The following is a 19,847-nucleotide window of genomic DNA, read 5'->3' on the forward strand; positions in this document are numbered from 1 at the left end:
GTGTTAACGCCGCGCTTTAGGGAAGGTGGGTTTTTATCGTTATGTAACCTGTGAGCCACAGATACAGCCTGAGAAACTGGAAGCAGGTCCAGGAAGATGTCCTGCAAACCTGAATGGATCAGGAGGAGCTGCACCTGAGGACCGGATCCGTCTCCGCTCGGTTCTGTGTGCGCTGCAGCTACAATCTGGATGGTTCTAACACACAGATGTCTACTCGGCCGGGTACCTGCTTATAGAACATAATAAAAATATCCTTTATGGGCTCTAGGTGGGCAAACTGCAGCAAAAGGAGAAATGTTGGCAGCACCAGGTCCAAACCCGGCTCAGAACCTGTCCCAGAAAAAGCAGGAGGAGACAGAGAGCAACCGTATGAAACCTGAACATTCAGCAGCGCATTTCAGCCACTTTTAGTTATTTATTTATTTATTACAGAGTTTGGTTCTCCTGAAATGTTTCACACAGCTTGTAGATTTAAAGCATCTGATGAACGTCGGCGAGCAGCCTGAGCCTCAGGAGCCAATCAGGGAGCGCCTAATGCACATCTGCTGCCGCTTTATTCCACTTTATTCATTACAGGGTTCAGAATTTAACATTAAATCATTCGTGATTGTAAAATGTTAAAGAGTTCATGAAGATCAGAACGCAGGAACCTGCAGAATCAGAAGCTCATGAGAACGTCGCGCTCCTGCACGCTGGTGTAGAACGGCTTGCCGAACACGAAGGAGTGGAGCCCCGCCCTCAGCTTCTCCGCCAACGCCATGATGATGTTCAGGTCTCCCTCCACCCGCAGGTCCAGGTCCGCCTTCAGGTTCCGGAGGGACCGGAACGGCTTCTTCCCCTTCTGCCTGTGGAGAGAGGCGCGTAGAGTTAGGCGTGGACGTCATGGATGCAGCCGGGCCTAATCAACGCCGTCATGGCGGCGGTGACACACGGCGCCGTGAACACGGCCGCTCTGATGGCCGGATCACTGGAGGCGTGATGAAAAGCCAGATTCTGAGTGAGGAAGCAGGAAAGGTCCCGGCAGCGACCTGTGGAGGCGGCAGCACAGACGGAGGGGGGGGGGGAGCCCAGATGGAGCGCTGACCGGGTCGCCGTGGTGATGGGCGGGGAGTCTCAGATGACTTAAAGGAGCAGAACCAGTGAGAGGAGGCTGGTTCTGTGGGTCACCTCGCTGAGCCTGGGGGGCTAACCAGGATCTCCTGCTGGATCCTAAAACACCATCCAGCGCCTCTTCCTCTTCCTCTTCCTCTTCCTCTTCCTCACTCAGACAGGAGAGACGGCGCTGAGGATTTACGACCTCCAGCTCACATCAGCTGTGACTCTGACTGCTGCCTCTCTGAGACAATCGTCCCGTCAGCGGCGTGATAAATCACTCCTTCCCCTGCAAACCACCGCTCTAATTGTTCTGCCGTCTGCTAATTGCTGCACCTCAAACCCACACATTAGTGTTGCTGACGGCTTTAATCTTCATCAGGGAGACGCTGGCTGACGCGCTGCTTGGTCTACACACTGCTTCATGAAATCCTGCCTGTTATCTGCAGGAGGCCGTCAGGGACAAGCTGCCAGCACGACACCGTGGAACTGCCTCGCTCCTGAAAGGACCAGAAACCAGGAGACGAGTCAGACTCTGCAGGCCTCAGGTAGCAGGTAGCAGGTAGCAGGTCAAAGCTGCTCAGAAGGGCTGAAGGAGAAAGAACCAAGATGGCAGCAGGGAGTCTGTGTTCTGGACAGATGGAGACGTCTGGCTTTGATGCACGGCGGTAGAGGGCAGCACTGACTGGACCAGGAAGCAAACCGGGTCATCAACAGAACCACGGTCCCACAAACAGCAGCTGCAAAGTGTTTCTGCAGCGGCCTAGTCAAAGTCCAGACCTCAGCCTGGTTGGATCAGTACCAGGAATGCGTTCCTCAATGTTGGACCTGAACAGGTTTAGAACCTGAGACACGTCAGAACTAAAGGAGGGCTTGTTTGTGTCGCATATCCAGATTCAGAACGCTTCACTTTCTCCTGTTCCTCCTAAACGGACTCAAGTCATTTCCCCTCAGAGCCGCTCCGTTAATATGCTGGCCGGGTTCTGGTCCTGCTGGTCGCCCCAGTCTGACAAAATAGCAGCAAGGCTGAACATGTCTGTAAAGAGGCATTTTAATTTACTTGTTTACTTATTGTTAATGAGTGAAGTGAAGCCTGTTCTCAGCTCATTATTTAAACCACCAGCAGCAAACATTATATTTTCATTACTACGGCAGGGCGGCCATCTTGTTTCTCAGCTTGGATTTAGTTGCATTTTGAACTCAGATCAACTCCCAGACAGGTTTTTAAAATATTTTCTTTAATTTCTTGTTGTTAAATGAAAAGGAAGGGGAAAAATCATTAAGAAAATTTGAGATTTTATTTTTAAGCCCAGCCCTAGTTTGTGTGATTTCTTAGTTTTTAATGTACTGGATTATTAGGTATGTTGTGTCGTTTTCAACTGAATCCATTTGGGGAACGAGGCCGTAACAGAACGACGAGGAAAAAGTGAAGCGGTGTGAATACTTTCTGTGTTCAGCTTTCAGTTCTCCTTTGTCTCTGGTTCTGGTCGGGTGAAGGACGGATGATCAGAGGCTCATCCTGCTGACACGCAGCTCTTCATCCTCGTTTAACCGTCTGCTTACTGAACCGGAGCGGCCCAGATCTTAGAGACAGAGACCCGCTGCATCTAGCTAACAGAAGCTAAAGGCTACTAACGGCTGCTAACGGCTGCTTATAGCTGCTAACGGCTGCTAACAGCTGCTAACATCTGCTATCGGCTACTAACAGCTGCTTAAGTGCTGCTAACGATTACTAACAGCTGCTAACGATTACTAACAGCTGCTAACGGCTACTAACAGCTGCTAACAGCTGCTAACGATTACTAACAGCTGCTAACAGCTGCTATCGGCTACTAACAGCTGCTAACGATTACTAACAGCTGCTAACGATTACTAACAGCTGCTAACGATTACTAACAGCTGCTATCGGCTACTAACAGCTGCTAACAGCTGCTAACGATTACTAACAGCTGCTAACGATTACTAACAGCTGCTAACGATTACTAACAGCTGCTATCGGCTACTAACAGCTGCTTAAGTGCTGCTAACGACTGCTAACGGCTGCTAACAGCTGCTAACGATTACTAACAGCTGCTAACGGCTACTAACAGCTGCTAACAGCTGCTAACGATTACTAACAGCTGCTAACGGCTACTAACAGCTGCTAACAGCTGCTAACGATTACTAACAGCTGCTAACAATTACTAACAGCTGCTAACGGCTACTAACAGCTGCTAACGATTACTAACAGCTGCTAACGGCTACTAACAGCTGCTAACGGCTGCTAAAAGCTGCTAACGGCTGCTAACGGCTGCTGGTGTGCATGGCGTGGCGTCACAGAAGTCTCTTACGTTTCGTCCTCGATGTACTTCAGCAGCGTGAGCGCCTTCCTGTGGAGCAGCAGCAGGAACTGGGCCAGGTAGGTGCTCCTCAGGGACAGACCCGGCTTCAGCATGAACACCTGGGAACAACATAGGACCTGTTAGCAGTCCGACCCGTCGCCGGCTCCAAGTAGGAGAATAAATCCAAACGCTCTGACCGTGACCAGCAAAGCTGCTGATTTAGAAAAAACTGCAGCCTGGGACCAAGCGGTGCTGCTGGAGACGGATCGTAGCGTTTTGTGTCGGCACATCGAGCTTTAGGAGGAGGAACTATTTCTGTTTGCTGTGCCGGAGACGGCGGAGTCTGACAGTGAGTCCAGAAGCAGAGCAACCGCCACCATGTGTCTGAAAACTGCAGATCTGAGCAGACGGCCTGCTGTCTGCAGCCGCTTCCACATCATGGCCGCCACGGCCCGGCGCCACGGCCCGGCGCCACGGCCCGGCGCCACGGCCCGGCGCCACGGCCCGGCGCTAAGGCCCGGCGCTGGACTCACCGCCCAGAACCTTCAGCTCACCTTGGCCCTCACACGGCCTTCTCAGCCAATTACAAGAGCCAGATTATTTGTCTGAAAGGTCAAACTCATCTATCAGAGATGCTCTTTGAGTGTTTCTGTAAACTTTAATCTGTCTTGTTTTGCAGTCTAAAGAGAGCAGAAAGGGAAGTTTTGACTCCACCAATCAGAAAAGCTTTCCTCCACCCAGCTCCTACTTCATATGGACCCGACGCTGCTTGCTGTGATTTTCTCTGTGACCATCCTGCTGACTGCTCACCTCGTCTATGAAGGATTTGACCAGCGTGTCCTGGTGCATCACGTCCTGGAATATATTCCTGGGCAGAAAACGTCTCATGTAACTAGACTCTTATTTCACAGGTTTTAAAGCGACGCGCCCAGAGAGACGTGCTCACAGGTCGGGGGTGAAGGTCTCGTCGGTGTGGATGACCGTCTCCGGGGGAATGTCCTCCTCGCTGTCCGTCTTCCAGAGCGCGTTCAGCTCGGAGCGCATGTAGCGGCGCTGGTTGTAGGTGTGCTCGTGGCACGGTGGCATCTGCTTCACCGTGTTGATGTCCACGTCGATGTGCGTGGTCGGGTAGGGAGAGTAGAGAACCTGGCGGAACGGCAGCACGAAGCTGCCTGTGGAGTCCTGGTAAGGAGAGCAGAGAGGGTCAGAGAGAGAGAGAGAGAGAGAGAGAGAGAGGGTCAGAGAGAGAGAGAGAGAGAGAGAGCGAGAGATAGAGAGAACAGATCCATAGAGAGAGAGAGAAACAGAGAGAGATATAGAGAGAGAGAGAGAGAGAGAGTCGAGATAGAGACATAGACAGAGAGAGATATAGTACAGACTAGATATAGAGAGTATACAGAGAGATACATACATGATGATAGAGAGATAGATAGAGATATAGATAGAGAGACCATAATATATATAGATACACTAGATAGAGATAGAAACAGAGATAGAGGAGAGGAGTATAGATAGAGATAGAGAGAAGAAGAGAACGATAATAATAATAATATAATAAGAGAGATAGCTAGGAAATATGGTTATAGAGAGATATATAGATTATATATATATATAGATACAACTACATTATTGATATATATTGAGAGACCTGAATATACATATAACAGATAAGATCCATCATAATATATATATATATACAGATAGATATATATATATATATACATTATATTAGAATAAGACAGATTAAAGATATATAGAGATACATTCTATATAGAGTGGAGTCCTGGGAAGCGAACTTGGGTAGAACGGCTTTTACCAGGGAGGACGCGCTACCTTCAGGAGGCCCTGAACAAACAGGCCGCTGTCGTATTTGAAGGAGGAGCCGGCCCTGCAGAGGCGAGAGCTCTTCCTCTCAGCCGGCGTGAGGAAGAGGCAGAGCGTGCGGACGATCTGCAGACAGAAGGCCGGAGCATCAGGAAACTTCCTGGAGGAACAATCATTCAAACCGTTTCCATCGCTGAGGCTGATCCCAATAGGGCTTGGTCGTCATGACGTATTACTTTCCGTGGCCGCCATATTGAATGCCTCCGCCGCCGCTACTCAGACTACTGCCTATGACTACCGCATACTGTACTCCCTCTCTCAGCCGTGTTTTAATTTGATTAATTTCACCTTAACTTGATTTCAACCATGGTAAACCGTTGCTGTATTGTGGGCTGTAACAGCGCAACACATGATCGGCATGGGAAAAACATAGAAAATGGGTTAACTTTCCATCGCTTTCCTGCCTGGAGGCGCAACCACGGAGAACAAGTGTCAGAGATAACAAAGAGTCGTCGGCTCGCTTGGATCGCGGCTGTAAGACTACCGATCATAACTTTCCACATTATCCCGATGTCAATGAGAGTGTGTTCCCTCCATTTTCATTCTGGTAAGTTAAAGATGCACGGTTTTATTTTATAGCCTACAGTTTCTTTCCTTCAGCCGCGACACCACATACAAGCACATAAATACTAAAACGGCAGCGGGAAAAGGCTCAAATACGTGAGAAACCCGGAGGGTTTAGGGAGGGCTGGCAGTTAACGTTACTAACTAAACCTTTGAACACATAGCAGCTAGTTAAAAGTACATTACATGCGTGAGTGGTTGTTAGCACTAACGGTTAGCAGGTGCCAGAGCCCGTCTGAGCACAGCTTACCTTTGTATGAATTACTGTGTTCCCACTGTTTGCTGGCTTTATGATCTGCAGCTCCTGAACCCATCCATTCATGAACTGCACATGAGACTCCAAGGATTTGTAGCTTTGGAACTTTTATAAAGTATAGGCGCTCACACCACAAACAAGGCAGCCGAAGACGTCCGATATGCAACAAGTGGTCGTCGGCGCTCCATAATAATGCTGATTTTGTCAACATACCGGTCCCTGATTTCTCTATTTAGTGTGTCCCGGTAAATTTCAGATCCTTTTCGGGATTTTAACATCTTTTTTCTATCTATTCTTTCTCAACTCTACTTCTACGTCTCTTCGTTCAACAACGTTATGTCAGAGGTATTTTAACGTTGCGTTGCCATCAACATGGCCGCCACGTCCCACAATGCAATGCGAATCCCCAGCCCAATAGAAACAACTGAATGCTGCTACTGCTGCCTCAGCAGAGAGCTTTCAGGGCGTACAGCCTTTATTCCCGCGCTCTGAAGGCGTCAGGTCGAGCCATTAACGCTGCTGATTGGCCGGCAGTGAAACGCACCTTGTTTATTTTCTCCGGGTTGCTTCCGACCACGATGGAGCAGCCGCACGTCTGTAGATGAGAGCTGATGGCTCTGAAACACGGAGACAAATGCAAGACAATTACAGCCAATTAGTGTCTAATTAGCTGCATGGATCTAATTAATGATTACAGCTTATTGCAGAGACATCTGAGCTGGAATCCGGCCGTCTGAGAAAGATTTAGAAGCACGCAGGAAAGGAGAAGTCCTCTCGTTGTTGCAGTTAAAGCAAATATTAACACGGTTTCACATAATAACGCCGGCCTGGAGCTCTGAAACAACGTTCTACATCATCACAGGCAGCCGAGCCAGCTGAACATCTCCTCCTCCTCCTCCTCTTCATCGTCTCTGTGGAGAACTTGAGCTGAGAGCGGCCACATCACTCATCATTGGCGGCGTGACGGCTGTTAAACAGCCATTGTTCTTCATCTGTCTGCGTTGGGCTGAGGCGGATTGCTTACTTGTGGAGGAAGCCCTCGTGGCAGCTGTCCCCGATGTCATCATCATTTAGCACCGTGTCTTTAATCTGCTCGGCAGGAACCAAACAGATGAGAGAAAAGGCCCCCGTCAGAGGAACAGCTGATATGAACACACATTTAGACGTTAAAACACAGCGGACCGCAGCGCTAACTGATCTTACGTCTACGTCTTCAGGCACGCTGTGGGACTTCATGGAGGCCAGCAGCTCCATGATGGGCGCGATCTCCAAGCTCAGCACGGAGATGATGTTGTAGCCCTGAAGTCAAAGGAAGGAACGGCAATGAATCAGTCAGAGAACGCTCTGAAACGATGAAATCAGAAAAACGTCACACAAAGAATGAGTCAGTTAACAGCCAATCTGATCTTTAAACGTGAGACGTTACATTTTAACAGGCTTCTTCAGAGAATAGACTTTAAAATCCTCCTGTTAGTCTATAAATCCCTGAATTAGCACCTAAATCCATCACAGACTTGTTATCAGGGCATCAACCCTCCAGACCACTCAGGTCTTCTGGCTCCAGCCTGCTCTGCAGAACCAGAACCAGAACCAGAACCAGACATGGAGAAGCAGCATTTAGTTCCTATGCTCCACTGATCTGGAACAAACTCCCAGAAAACTGGAAAAGGGCTGAAAGCCTGAGTTCCTTTAAATCAAAATTAAAACATGTTTGTTTAGGATTGCCTTGTTCTAGTTAAACTGTTTTACTCAAACATCATTAATTTATCTTTGTAGTCCAACTGTTTTTAATATTTGCTTTTAGTTTCTACTTTCTTACATTTTATTTTGTTTCTACATTTTATTCCAACTTTTATTCTGTTTTATTTTCCTATATTTTAATCACTTTGCATTGTCTCTGTGCTGAAATGTGCGTTACTAATAAACCTGCCTCAGCTGTGATAGATGTGAAATATAAAATAAATTCAGCCTGTTGTTCTGTAAAAACTCCACCGACTTCACCAGAACTGGACTCGTCTGACTGGTTCTGGTGAACTGGACCCAGGAGGAGAGCTTTGGTGGTGAAGTTCTACCACTGGGTCAGAGATCTGGTGCCAGAACACGGATCAGAACCAGCAGAACGAGAACCAGGATACAAGAAGCTGATGAGAGGTGAGAGGAGGCCCTGACCACTGGGAAGACTTAACGATGGATGGATGGATGGATGGATGAAGGAGGGATGAAGGATGGATGAACAGATGGATGGATGGATGGATGGATGGATGGATAATTGATGTAGGGATGATTGATGAATGGATGATGGATGATGAATGGATGATGGATGTAGGATGGATGGATGATGAATGGATGATGGATGGATGGATGATGGATGGATGGATGGATGGATGGAATGATTGAGGAGTGAGGGATGGGGGATTGGTAGGGATGGATGGATGGATGGAAGGATGGATGAGTATGGATGGTGGATGGATGGATGGATGGATGGATGGATGGATGTAGGATGGATGGATGGATGTAGGATGGATGGATGGATGGATGGATGGAAAGATGGATGGATGGATGGATGGATGGATGAATGAAAAATGGATGGATGATGGATGGGTGATGGATGTAAGATGGATGGATGGATTGATGATGGATGGATGGATGAAGGATGGATGGATGATGGAGGGATGGGTGATGGGATGGGGCTGCTGGAGGGCTGGGTGCTGGATGGCTGGCTGATGGCTGGCTGGCTGATGGATGTAGGATGGATGGATGGATGGATGGATGGATGATGGATGTAGGATGGATGGATGTATGGATGGATGATGAATGAATGGATGATGGATGGATGGATGGATGATTAATGGATGATGGATGGATAATGGATGGATGGATGTTCCTACATCTACAGACCAAAGCCTCTCAGGCTGCACAGGAAGCAGCTGTGATGTCATCGACGCTCTGCAGGGATTTCTTTGCCTCTAAGTTCTGATGAAGCGGTTCTGATTCTGGGAGCCGGGCCTCAGCGACTCGTTAGTGAATCCTGCGTCGTTGTCTAAAAGCTCGTTAAGGCTAATTGGTGACCCTGAGTGGACCTGAGCGGCGGTGCGGCGGCCCCGGGGTCAGGGCAGGGCGCGGCGGCGGCCATGTGGCGGCCATGCGGCGGCCATGCGGCGGCCATGCGGCAGTCAGAGCCCACCTTCTGCATCCAGATGCGGCCCCTGCGGATGACGTGCTTCAGCCGCTCCACGCAGACGGCGTGCAGCGGCAGGTAGAAGGCCAGCTCCGTCTGCGGCAGGATGATGGACAGGGCGCACGTGTTCTTATCGCCCTTCAGCTCGCCGTCGAAGATCAGCGACACGATGATGACGCCCTTCTCTGCCAGCACGAAGAACTTCACGTCCACGGCGCCGCACTCGGCGCTGCGCAGGATCTCTCCGTTGAGCGTGTGATTGGCCAGGAAGGTGACCTCGCCGTCGCTCAGGTACATCAGCTGCTCCCCCCGGGGAGCCCAGATGTGGCGTACGCGCGGACCCAGGATGTTATCCCAGTAGGCGAAGGTGGCCGCCAGCAGCGGGCAGTCGCCCTCCACCGCCACCTCCGTCTTTGCTACGGCCGGAGACTGAGGCGGACCGGACGACATGGCGGCAGCCTTCAACACGCCGTCCTTCACGGAACCTGTGGAGGTGAGACAGGAAGTAGTGGAGGTGAGACAGGAAGTAGTTAGAGGAAGGCAGAGAGGCTGAGACGCACGCAGGTTCCTGAACGCCTCAGTCAGTCAGACCAACAGCTGGGAAGGCTTTAGGTGTGGAGGGAGAGAGGGATGGATGGATGAGGGAGGGAGGGATGGATGGATGGATGGGGGATGGATGGAAGGATGCAGGGAATGGGGAGGGATGGAGGGTGGATGGAGGGATGGGATGGCTGGAGGATGGATGGATGAGGGAGGGAGGGAGGGATGGGATGGATGAGGGAGGGAGGGAGGGATGGATGGATGGATGGGGGATGGATGGAAGGATGAGGGATGGATGGATGAGGGAGGGATGGATGGATGAGGGGTGAATGGATGGATGAGGGATGGATGGATGAGGGAGGGATGGATGGATGGTTGAGGGAGGGATGGATGGATGAGAGATGGATGGATGAGGGAGGGATGGATGGATGGATGAGAGATGGATGGATGAGGGAGGGATGGATGGATGGATGAGAGATGGATGGATGAGGGAGGGCTGGATGGATGGATGAGAGATGGATGGATGAGGGAGGGCTGGATGGATGAGGGAGGGATGGATGGATGGATGAGGGAGGGAGGGAGGGATGGATGAGGGAGGGAGGGAGGGATGGATGAGGGAGGGATGGATGGATGAGAGATGAATGGATGAGGGTGGCTTAAGATGTGGAGGGTGAGAAGGATGGATGGATTTGCTAATAATAGAATGATGGATGAATGAATAAATAAATAAATGGAAGGATGAACAAATAAACAAATAGATGGGTGGATGAACAGATGAATGAATGAATAAATGGATGATGGAGCAACAGATAGATGAATGGATGATGGAGCACTATCTGATGATAAATTGATGCAACATTCAGAAAACGGGACGCAGAGTGAAAAATACATTTCTTCCGTTTCTTTAATTTTCCCCGTTAACCCAGAGCAGCAGAGTTCGGAGCGAGTTCTGACCCAGAATGTTCTGGAGACGGCGGCACCAGACAGGCGGGGCTGGAGGTGTCAGTACGGTGGAGGCTGGAGGGTCAGGGAGGAGAACCAGGGGAGGAGGAGGAGAACCAGGGGAGGAGAACAAGAGGAGGAGGAGAACCAGGGGAGGAGAACCAGGGGAGCAGAACCAGGGGAGGAGGACAGCCGCAAACATTAAACGTTCTTATGGAAACAGAAGCTGCATCGCATCGTTTAAATCCCTCCGGGTCCGAAACACGTCACGCGGGCATTAATGGCGTCAGACGGCAGCTATGCTGACTCCGGTTGCCGTGAAACCGGAAGTTAACCTCACGGTTCTAACTCACCTTGCCGGTACTTTTGGACCGAATCCCCGAACTACAGCTCTCCTCCCGGGAACCCTGCTGACGGGAGTCTGCTTAACGGTGCTTTGTTGTGGTCCGAGCTTCCTCTTCCTCGTACGTCACATGTACGTCACATATACGTCAGCGCGTTAGGCTGCAGCGCCCTCTGCTGGTGGATGTATGAATCAGGCATTTATCTGAGCGCAGGTGGTGTTGCCTTCAGATTTAACCTGCTGCTGACTGCAGCTCGGTCCCATAGACATAATATTAATATATTAATATTAATATGTTAATATTAATATATTAATATATAAATATTAATATTAATATATGATGTCTGTGCTCGCTCCTCCGTCTCTCTGCTCCTCCCCTGAAATTACGCCGCCGGTTATTTCCGCCATGGCATCCAAAGAGAAACACTCCAACTTTAACATTTAAGCCAGACAATTACCAACGTGTTTTGGAACTGAACATTTTAAATTGAATTACTAAAGAGGAATTGTACTCTGAATCTATTAAATTATTGTTAAAAACTGCAATTTGAAAGTTTATTTTCTCAATGAAAATTTAAAACCACAATTCATAAATCTGATTATGATTATAAATGCATTTCCTTTCCATTTAAAAAGACAATTCCTTTTTCCACTTCCATTTTCTTTTCACTTTACTCTCCATTTAGCACGCTGAAAACCTGTTAAACCAATCACAGTTGCCCCTCTGACATAACCAGCTTGCTCATTGGTCAGACCATAGACATAATATAATATAATCTTATATAATGTCTATGGGTCAGACACCCACACTTGGATCAGGACACCACGGCTAACGTAGGAGGTACCGCGCATGTGCCACAACTCAGCGCCAGGAGGAAAACTGTTAAGAGAAGGCACAGGGCCAGAAGGTCCTCTTTAATAATGCAACTTAAAATGTGCGATTAAAGAAAGCTTTTTAATTTGGATTTCTAATTGTGTGATTTAAATGTTAAACTTTAATTTATTGTAGCTCTTTTCAGCGACTCTCCTGGTCCTCCACAGCAGACGTCCTTCATCATCAAATGCAGATAGAGGTTATTATAAAAAGACTGGCAGACACTTTTTAATTTTGGGCTCTTTATAACAGAACAGAACAAAGATGTAATAATTCTCTGATTCTATGACTGAAATCTAACAAAACATGCCTCAACATTCACACCGTTGTTACTTCTTCAGCAAACAGGGAGGGCATATGAAAAACTAAGTACACTAACTAAGTAAGGAGCAGATATGCTGACAGATGGCCTCATTTTTTCTTCGTTGGTATACAGAGGAGTTCATGGTCCAGTCAATGATTGCAAGGCGTGCTGGACTCCACAACAAGCCGCACTCATCAGCTCTCCACCTCTCTACTGGGTGATCAGTGCACTGGAGGTTACTTTCCCTCTTAAAAGCTGCAGGGGTGCACTTAGTTCTTTCACAGCTTTTCCATTTCTGCGTCCTCTTTGCTGCAGTGTAACATACTGTGCATTTTTTTACGTAGTTTGGCACCTCAGATGTGTTGTGAAAATGTTTTCCTCTTTCTCTTTGAGAAGCGCACATGATGCAGGAAAAACAGAAACGTTGGTCACATCCTCTGGAGTCGTCGGTGGGGGAAGATTTCTCTGCAGGCAGCCGGACAGCTAGCTGCTCTGTGTGGGTCTGTGTCGCCAACATCCAGCGTCTTCCAGAGGAGACGGCTGAGGCTGCTGCCTCTGAATGCTAACTCTGATTCTGGACAGAGCTCACATCATGTAGCACGATTGTTCTGCCTCTGGTGCGTGTTTCTGGTGCTGTTGGCTGTCTGACCCCTGGAGGTTTCTATGCCCATCATCTGATCTGTTGCTGCCATTTCTTATTTCCTCTGAGACGTTTTTGGGCCCAGAACAGCAAATCTCACCGACTAAACCAGAAATGGACGGGCTGTGAACGTCAGGCAGCTACCATGTTTGGGTTTTAGTCGTCTGGGTCCAATCCTTTAACCGCCTTGCCTCCTGATGCACGGCACGCTTCCTGGTGGGTACGGTTAGCTCAGCAGTAACTGATCAGTGGGTCAGTGGAGACTTCTTCACAGCCAACAGCTGAGAATGGACCCAGCTCTTCAGTTCACACTGATAACGCCTGACAGCGAGGATGTGCTAACACCCTCTGAAAGTCTCGTTTCAATCTCCAGAAACTGTTGATTGAGTCACAAATTAGGTTTTCAAATGTGGGATGTTTCACAGGAATTTAGAGACTTCAACTATTTTTAGCTTCAGTCAAATACTGACAAAAAAAAATCAAAAGCCTTCTTTGATACGATCGAGTTACAGCAAGGTGAAGATTCTTCATTTCAATTCTAGTGGTTGGAGAGGTTGCTGGTTCAAAACTCAGTCTGTCACTCTGGGCGACCCCCTTTTACCCCAGATTGGTCCCTGGGGGCCAGTCAGTGTGGCACCAACACAGACACATTAATTATCTGACTTTAAGGTTCTAGAAAAGCAGAACCACAGTGCAGGTTCTGATCACTAACGGGTCAGTCTCCTGAAATAAAGCTGTTATTTTTGTTAAGTTATAAACTATCTGGTAATTTCAAACATTCATGAGACCCACCCTGATGAACTCTGTGGAGTTTTGTGTAGAATGGATCTCCACACCTTCATAGTTAGAGAATGTAAAGAGAAAGAGGAAAAGTTTGAGTATTTTCAGACTTTCTGTTATTATTTGGGTGATATTTCATGAGCGTGAGCTTGTAGCCACCATCACCCCTCTAGTCAGAGAAAATTGTATTAAACACACATAAAAACAATCTCACTGCATTTCCTCTCATTTATCTGTCGGCTTCTTGCCTCCATTCTTGCTCAGTGAATCGAATTTCTCATCTTGAGAAATGTTTCACTGCAGCGTGTCGTTGTTCGCCGGTGGCGCTGGTGCAGCCCGTCCTCCTGTGACAGAACCGGACCTCAGCTCTGCAGCCCAGACGATAAATGGACCCGGCCAGAACAAAGTGGCTCCGGCTAAACTTTGCAGGGTCAGGAAGCCTCTGCAGCCGCTCTAAAATTGCATCGCCTCCGGCCGGCCTGCTGATGTGATTTCACTCTCAGAGCCACTTTATCCCTCGCCCTTTTAGAGACAGAGACTCGTCTCATGCCCCGTCTGAACACAATCCAAGGTTTTCTGTGTATTAAACCCACTGCTGTGAATTCACTGTTCTGAAGAATACATTTGAGGTCAAATAGCTCTGATTTCTGTGTATTTTGCTTCCAATCAGTCAGACTTTAGGTTTGGTTCCTTTAGACTTTGGCTGCTTCTCTCTGCTCAGTATCTGTTTATTTACCCATTATTTAACCAGGAAATCACAATTTAGATCAAAACTCGCTTCTTCAATGGAGGCCTGGCACCCACCCTCTCCCAGTTACATATAAATATTACATTTATACACAGAAACCTTACATATAAATAACAATTTTGTTTCTATGTGAATGTATCTGACCATTTTCAGAGTTTCTAAAGCTCTTCAGCCTCCTGTTTTAGGAACTTTGCTACCAGCAGCGTATCACAGAGGCAATTTATTCCACTTTCTTTTGGAGAAATCCATAAAAATCCCAGCAGATATGTAATCCTGCTTTTATGGTAAAACACTTGGCATGGATCCATGGTTCCTACTACAGTACACGTCCTACTCAGTGGAGCTGGGGATGCCCTTTTTATTTTATTTTTTTATTTTTTCAGTGTTATTTAAGCAGATAAAAGACCAATTAAGACCAAACCATCTGCCACAAAGGTAACTGGGCCAAGAAAGCCAGCAGCTCCCATCATATTGGAAAAAACAGAGAACAGGAACAAAACAACCTTTAAAATTGGCAAATAAAAGGCAGGAGTTATTGTTACAGTGACAATATACGATTTATAACAAGTCCAGTTTGTTTGTAGCACCTTTCAGCTCCAAGGCGGTTGAAAGTGCTTTACATCATGAAAACATAAAAACATCGTAAACACATGGAAACAGTCACTGGTTGTGAGACCAGTAACAGTAAAACAGTAAAAATGTTTGTCTGCTTCCTAAAACAGAGGAAGGCTTTCAGTGAATCCTGGTAAAGATTCAGAAACTCCATCAGGAGGTCCAGTTGCTGCTGGGCTTTCTGCAGAACGGTGCCTGTGTGACAGTGGTTGTAGCTCAGTGTCTGCCTTGCTGTGGTTGCAGAGAGGTGTCTGTTTAGTAGAATAAATCATCCGCCGATAAGTTACTGATCTGGAAAGCCGAATCTGAAACCAAAGAAAAACATTCAGATCCCAAATGTACAGCGTTCTAATTCTTCCAGTCTATTAGCAGCTTTCCTTAAGAGGCCGGACACTGAACATCTGCCTGTTTGTCATTATTAAACATTATTGACATTATTGACATTATTAAACAATGCTTTAGTGCGAGGAAAAGCCATGTAGATTCGACCGATGCAGTAAAATGCTAACCAACCAATTATTAATTATTACAAATGCAAATAAATAAATAAGCTAATTAAAAGAGATATATACATTTATGTCTCACTGTATAATTTAATTTCTACCTACATTTATTAATTTGGTGGCAATTAATTGTATGCTTATTTATTTATTGAGCATTTATTTATTTCTGTATTTATTTTTAAATATGGAAGACTTGGTCCTCCATAAGATGCTGTCCTCGGCTTGAGTTTATTTAGGATTTTTAACATCTCCCAAATCTTTCCAGGCACCACGTTTATTTTCTTAAACTGCCAAACCTTCCTTCTGTCATTTTTAGTCTCTTGATTCTAGGAAGTGTCAGTGTGGAGACCGCCATCACTGCTATATAGGGGTTATTTTAAACTGGCATCTTTCCATTTCCATTCCATTAATTCACCTCACAGAGCCGACATTGTGAGCTATATTGCCTTCACCTGTCATTTTATCCATATGTGCTATAAACGAGTGGGAGGAAAATCTGCCTCTGAAGCTTTTTCACCTTCCACAGCCCAATTTATGGAGTGTGAAAAAAGGGAAAATGTTTAGCGAGCTGCAAGCATTCGTCATGAAAGTAACAACTCACTACATGAAACACATTTCACAGGCTTACAGTCACTGATCAGTAAACCTGTGTTGATGTGAAATGCTCTGACAGACATGCTAATGACATGCTGTGTTCAGGCTGGTGATTGGTGGATCTGACACCAGACTCACTCTTCATGTCCTTATACATCAGCACAAAGACTGCTATTTATTAAAAGATGAAGTCCTATTCATCAAAGACACAGACTGTGAATATAAAAGGCTTCCCAGGTCATTAGTGAATGCTACAGTAGCTGTTGTGAATCAGTAGGGTTTGCAAAATGATGTTAAATCCACAAATAATGAGAAAGGTTGCAGATTTTAAAGGTTTTTAGAGGGCATAGTTCACTGATTTATTAAACGTGAACATTGTGAACAGAGCGACTGACTTACATGTTATCCTGATGTAAAGGTGCGTTCAGGAACGAATTAACAGTCTGCGATGTGAACAAAGCGTTTCCAGCGATATGATTGGACGAATAGAGCAAAACTGCAAACAACGCGGTTGTTTTATAAAAAAAAAATGTTTTTTTTTATATGTTACATATTTAGACAGCACAATTAGGCTATATTATTGAGCAACGATGGGTTTACTGACTGAAGACGGCCGAGTTTGTCCCCTGGAGGGAATGTGTCCTCATCCTGGGTCCTCTACAGACAGAAGTACCCCTGGAAGCCTGCAAGATGGATTCTCGTTGTGTTTGTGCGTTCACCAACACATCTTGTCCCGCTCCGGCTTCAACCGTTTGTGTCTGAACCAAAAACGGTCCGGGCCAATCACGTTGCAGTATTGTGGTTTAAGGCGGGACATACCGGTTTGATGAAAGCAGGAGCTGCTGAGCCCAGAGCTGAACCAACATGGCAGCGGGCAAGCAATGGAAATCTGTTCTCCACAAAAAACAATCTTAATTTATAGTCCAGGTGGTCTCTTAGGGGTCACCCAAGATAACATTAAGAAACATAAAACATCCCGACTTCATGCATGGCCTCTGATTGAATAGATCTACTGTTTTCAAATGACTCTGCAAAAAAACAAGCCATTACTTAATGATGACAGGATTACTCCTTGGGCTTTAAAAAATAAATGTTAACACAAAATTGATTATATATTTTCATAGCACTAGCTTATCTTGTTGTGGTTTCTCATAACGCCTGCTGCTTCCATTTTAATTTGATAGCGTGATTGGCTAAAACTAATCAGGGTATCGTTTCAGCTCAGAGAGTTCTAGATGTTCCTCCTTTACCCAAAGAATTCAATAGGAGCAGAACCAGAGTGCTGCACATTATCAGTCTGGCTGGCCAGGTTAGCGACAGGTAATGGTGGATAACCTGGCACCGAGGATGGCGTTACAGCTAGACACAACACCAGGCCAGATATACCTGCTGTTAAGAGCAAAAGACAGAGAAAACCTAAAGTTAAAAGCTTAAACAACAAATCTTCATATGCACGTTGATGTCAAAAACTTCCTCTACACGGGTCTAAACTTGAAGAAATGAAATGTGGTCATCCACAGGTAGACAGTCGACAGGGCAGAGGTTTCCAGAAGAACTAGGCCAGAAGGTAATCTGGGGTCCAGGTGGAACACACACCATGCAGAGGCATCCAGGGCAGAGACAGGAGACAGGTCTGATGTCCAGGCTTGGTTCAGGAGGTCAGTGTCCACAAATCAGAAGTCAACAGGAGAATCCAGAGAGAAGAAAGGCAGGCAAGAGAAACGGGAACAAGAATCTGGCGCTTACAAGCTGGGAGGACAAGCTCCTCCCAGTAATCAGAGCTGTTGCAAGGTGTCATCACTCAGACTAATTACTGGTGAACCTCAGGGAGCAGGAAGTGATGTCATAGGTCTGCAGCAGCAGAATCTTTTTTTTTTTTTTTTTTTTTTAATGAACTTTATTTAAACAAAGTAAGTACAAACAAGTAAGGCAATAGCAACAGTGCAATTCTATGGAAGGCATAGTAGAGGCAGATTTCAAAATGGAAATACAAAGTAACATTGATGAGGAAAATAAAGAATGAGTGAGTAATGATAATGAAACAATAATTAACATAATAACAACAAGGGGATTTATATGTTAAGATTGTTGTACATCAGTGGGCAATTCCATTAGTATTTCAGTTATGTATTTGTAAGATTCTATACATTTAAGAGATGTTAAATATAACTTGAATTCAGATAAAAAAATATTAAAGATTGGGGATGATCTCAAGACTCTTTGTTTATGAATAAAGAATTTTGCTAAACATAAAATTAGGTTACAACAGAGTTCTATTGTTTTGTCTTCCAATAGTACTCCAAAAACTACCATATCTCTAGAGATAGAGTTAGGGAGTGCAATTTTGGATTTGACCCATCTTTCTAAGCAATTCCAAAATGTTTTAGTCTGACTGCATTCATAGAAGACATGGTCTATCGTTTCTACATCACTTTCACAGAAGGAGCATTTATTGTCATCAATATTAAAACGAATTCTTAGTAGTTCTTTTGAGGGGTAAATTGCATTTAAAATTTTAAAGTGAGTTTCTTTAGCTTTTGGTTGTATGGGAAGTTTTAAATAAAAGGTTCTCAGTATTTCAATGGATTTTTGTTCAAATTTGCAAAGAATGTTATTTTTATTCATTTTCCCAGGGAATAAAGTTTCGTTTAGACAGTTCCTAATTGTGTGGTTATTGAATTTTTGGTCAGTGATTGATAGTCCATTAATAGATAAATTGGGTAGTTGTGGGGTAATTGGGTGATATATTATTATATTTTGAATCTGATTAATAAATTGTTTTGGCAAGGCGTTAAGTAATCTTGTAAATTCAGCTTTTGGAGGGAAGAACTGATATTTTGCACAGAATTGTTCGTAATTTAATATGCAACCATTAGTGTCCATTAAGTGTATAATAGACCAAATATTCCTCTCCATCCAATCTTTGTAGAATAATGATTTATTGCGATGTAGAATAAATCTATTATTCCACATGATAGAGGAATGTGGTGAGTAGTTATGAACATATATCATTTTCCAGTATAGTAATACTTGTTGATGGAACTCTGATAGTTTAATGGGTAATTTGTGTATATTGAAATCAGCTAGGAGTACAAGTTTTAGACCACCTATTTTGTTAAATATATAATTAGGAACACAATACCAGAACAAATGAGAATTTTTAATCCAGGATTTCAACCAATTAATCTTAAGGGTTCCGTTAAGACATTCAAAGTCAATCACTTTCAGACCGCCATCTTTAATTTCTTTGACCATATGACTTTTTCGTAAGTAGTGTGGCCTGTTTCTCCAAATAAAGTTCATGTTCATTTGGTTAATAGTTTTGGTTATGCTATTTGGGATGGCAGTACTAGAAGTTGAATAAATTAACCTTGACAAACATTCCATTTTGGATAAGTAAATTCGTCCTAAAATAGAGAGGTCTCGTTGGAGCCATGAGTTAAGTTTGGATTTACCTTCTTTAATTTTGTTTTCAATAGTTAAGGTTGAGTTTTGATTTTTGGTTACAATAGTTCCCAAGTATTTAATTTCAGATTTAATTGGAATGTTGGATATTTCTTTTAGAGGGGTGTCATGGATAGCTATAAGTTCACATTTTTTAATATTTAGCGTTAGTCCTGAAGCTTCTGAAAAAAGTTTAATTTTATCAATTACAATTGGAACTTGTTTGTG

General features: G+C 45.3%; 1 protein-coding gene across 1 annotated transcript; it reads right to left on the reverse strand.

The window, feature by feature from the left end:
• Positions 1-383: 383 nt before the first annotated feature.
• Positions 384-11,268, reverse strand: c9orf72 (C9orf72-SMCR8 complex subunit). Its single transcript, XM_036150817.1, has 10 exons — positions 11,131-11,268; positions 9,302-9,780; positions 7,321-7,416; positions 7,142-7,206; positions 6,662-6,734; positions 5,247-5,363; positions 4,360-4,595; positions 4,224-4,281; positions 3,423-3,532; positions 384-845 (listed from the first exon to the last, which is right to left on the reverse strand). Exons 2-10 carry the CDS (start codon positions 9,743-9,745, stop codon positions 659-661), a joined length of 1,386 nt encoding a protein of 461 aa, XP_036006710.1. The 5' UTR covers positions 9,746-9,780; positions 11,131-11,268; the 3' UTR covers positions 384-658.
• Between the last annotated feature and the right edge of the window lie 8,579 nt (positions 11,269-19,847).

The sequence above is a fragment of the Fundulus heteroclitus genome, chromosome 19 (assembly GCF_011125445.2).
Source record: "Fundulus heteroclitus isolate FHET01 chromosome 19, MU-UCD_Fhet_4.1, whole genome shotgun sequence".
NCBI lineage: Eukaryota > Metazoa > Chordata > Actinopteri > Cyprinodontiformes > Fundulidae > Fundulus > Fundulus heteroclitus.